General features: G+C 38.3%; 1 protein-coding gene across 1 annotated transcript; it reads left to right on the plus strand.

The window, feature by feature from the left end:
• The first annotated feature begins 382 nt into the window (after positions 1-382).
• Positions 383-1,936, plus strand: LOC104848807 (transcription factor BTF3 homolog 4-like). Its single transcript, XM_033762248.1, is given in 3 exon segments — positions 383-526; positions 1,603-1,772; positions 1,774-1,936. Coding segments are annotated over 3 exon segments (477 nt in total).
• The last annotated feature ends 1,196 nt before the right edge of the window (positions 1,937-3,132 follow it).

Raw genomic sequence — 3,132 nt, forward strand, 5'->3', positions numbered from 1 at the left:
AGAAACCATACATAGTTCTGTATGTAGTGATAAAGACATCTGTAAAAATCCCTACCTAGAGAATCTCTAAAATGAGATTCAGCAGAAGAAACTTTAGATTCAGAAACTTCTCATTTAACTGGTGAATGGCACAATAGTTCAGTGACTTGCCCAAGGTCACATGGCAGTCTGGACCAGAACAAAAGTCACCTTAGATAAGCTTTGCTCTGTACTCTCTCATCTGTCTCTAATCCTCCGAATTGATCCCAATTCTCTTTCCTCTGTGATATGCTCCATTCAGGGTACTCAGAGGAACAGAATTCTGGATTAAAAAAATATTGGCTGTAACAAATGCTGATATGCAAAATCCAAGCATTTATCAAACAGCAAGAGGGAAACTTGAATGAACGAATGCAGTTTACCTCCAAGTTCTCTGAAAGGAGATGAACAAATAAATACCGTGTTTTACCAGTGCTCCCCTCAAAGCATCATTCTAAGCATGCAGGAGGTTGTTGTGAGCAGCTACATAATAAAATCTAACCCAGAGGTAGGTTCAAGGACAAGAGTAGGAGTGAAATAATCCTTCTAAGGCCAGTTATCATTTCACAGAATGCCCATTTGTGCCGGAGGATAAGCCTATTACCTATTTTCTTCCCAATAAGAAGGACATTCCCAGTTTTAACCTTGCTGGAAAAGGGGCATTGCTGCACCTGCTATTGAGAACAGCTAGGGTACAGAATAAGGCTGACATAAAATTATTAGCAAGCACATACTAGGTATTCCAGTTTGAAATCTACCAGACTGTAAAAGCGAGCAGAAACAAACAATTGAGGATGAACTGTTGTTCCTCAAGATGATGGAACAACACCTTACAATGGAGGTGCCTTAACTCTATGGAGAACATCTTTCTCAAGGTAGGTAGAACATAAGGAACAGTATCACCAGAAGCTGAGCAGGACACTTCAAGACCAAAAGGAGAGGGAAAGAAAGCACTTAGGAAGAAAGGTGGTAGGGCTGGGGATATAGGTCAGTGGCAGAATACTTGCGTAGATGTGGGATGGATCCCCAACCCTGTAAAGGAAAATGGAAAAGAAAGGAAAACAAAGGGAAGAAACACAGTAAAGAAATGTTCTGGGTCTGATGGGATAAGTGAATCTAAGGTAACTACACCAAGATAAGGGACCCGTCACTCCAGCATGAGACTGTTGTACAATATTTTAAAACATCTTTTAAATTTTGTTTTGGATTTCTGAGATAGCTTCTTTCTGTGTAGTTCATACTGGTCTTGAACTCATTATGCAGCCCAGGTTGGCCCTGAACTGGAGATAATCCTCCTGACTCAGCCTCCCAAGTGCTGGGATTATAGGCGTAAGCCACCAGGCCAGGTTTTTTAAAATATCTTTTTTTTTTTTGCCCCTTAAAATATCTTAAACCCAGAGAAATATATGAAAAAATATGGCAGTTAACCAAATAAATTAAAACCAAACCTCCAACAGTACAATTTTTTCAGATTTAAAATCAAAGAAACTCATTTTTCATTAATTCTGTGTATTACCGGGGGGGAAAAGTAGCAGATGTAAAGATTTGTTTTATTTGTACTGGAAGAAGAAAGAGGATAAATAGAACTGTATTCCAATTGTTCTCCACCGTACACACACACACACACACACACACGGGACAGTTATTAATTTCAACAACCCCAAAGTCCAAGCTTCCCTCTCTGCCAACACCTTTGCCATTACAGTTCATGCAGAAGCCAAATCAGTCACAGAAATGCTTCCTGGAATACTAAGCTGATGCAAACAGCTAAACAAGTCTTAGAAAATTAGCTGAACAGGTGCCACGGCAAATGTTGGACAGAAAAGCACCAAAGCCAAAAGACGTTGATGAAGAAGATGATGATGTTCCGGATCTTATAGAAAATTTTGATGAAGTGTCAAAGAATGAAGCTAACTAAAATCTTTTCTGGTTTTTGGAAGCTGGCATGGACTAGATTTAACAAATCAGCTATGTGGCTCCAAAGTTTTACAGGCACAGAGAACATCATCTATTACTAGTTCAGTACTATAAATAGTTTGTATATTAATAATGATGATTGTTCAGTATCTTTTGGTCCTTTGATTTTTGCCTTTTGCACTTCCTACCAGGATCCAGTCTTTTGGTCAAAATGTGAAGAATTGGTATAGTTTGAGGGTGTTTGGGGTTTTGATTCTTGGATATCTGTTTTATTTGGGGGGGTAATTTTCTGAGTTTCTTGATACAGTGGATCCTCAAGTTACGGCCGGCCTGACATACAAACAACTTGGGATAATTAGGTCAATGGAAGATTCATCTGCCTCTTGTTATCTATAGCATGTAGGTAGGTAGACGTCCAGATTTCAGATGTATTGACTTACAACCAACAAGAGCTAAAACCAGCCTTTGGGAACTGATTGAATTCCTAAGGCAAGGGTCCACTGTATTATGGGTGAGGAAGCAAAGGTGTCTGGATGGATTTCTTGCTTATTCAATGATATCAATGGATATGTGAAGAATTATATTTGCAAAAGTAATATTCAGCACTGACAGAAATCCCCAGCCTCGATATGCTCATTCCAGTGGGGAAAATAGAAAATAAATTATTCTCAAAGCGAAATTAGAGCAGAAAGAGCCAGAAAGATAGAATACATAGAAAAATGAGAAAATACGAAGATATATATGCAAATAATCAATGCCAAATTGCAATAAATCCAAGCAGCCTTATAATATTGCATAGTTAGAATTATAGCTTTTTGGAAGTGGGCAGCTGACAACACACATAAGTGAGATATCTGTAAAAGTATAAGTTTCCTTTCAGCACCATCATTTTATTCATATTATATGAAACAGAAGGACTAAACAGTTCAATTGTAGCTCCAGACACTACAGTTCCACAGAAACTGTAAGGGACGAGAAAGGAGGAAGTGATGACCAGAATACAGCCCTCCAGTCACATCCCTTGCAAGCAGGGCCCTTCCAACCAGGCTTTATCTCTGAACTTGGGACTTCTGGGGACATTTTAGATTTAAATGTAACAGTTTCCAAAGTAGTACTAAAGTCTATATATATTCTAATATTTTATTCTTCTTTAGCTAAGTAGTTTTTGTTTCCAAAACTTTGGATTTATATTGTATT

This window comes from Fukomys damarensis, unplaced genomic scaffold (genome assembly GCF_012274545.1).
Source record: "Fukomys damarensis isolate Sample0158 unplaced genomic scaffold, DMR_v1.0_HiC HiC_scaffold_2, whole genome shotgun sequence".
NCBI classification, from domain to species: Eukaryota; Metazoa; Chordata; class Mammalia; order Rodentia; family Bathyergidae; genus Fukomys; species Fukomys damarensis.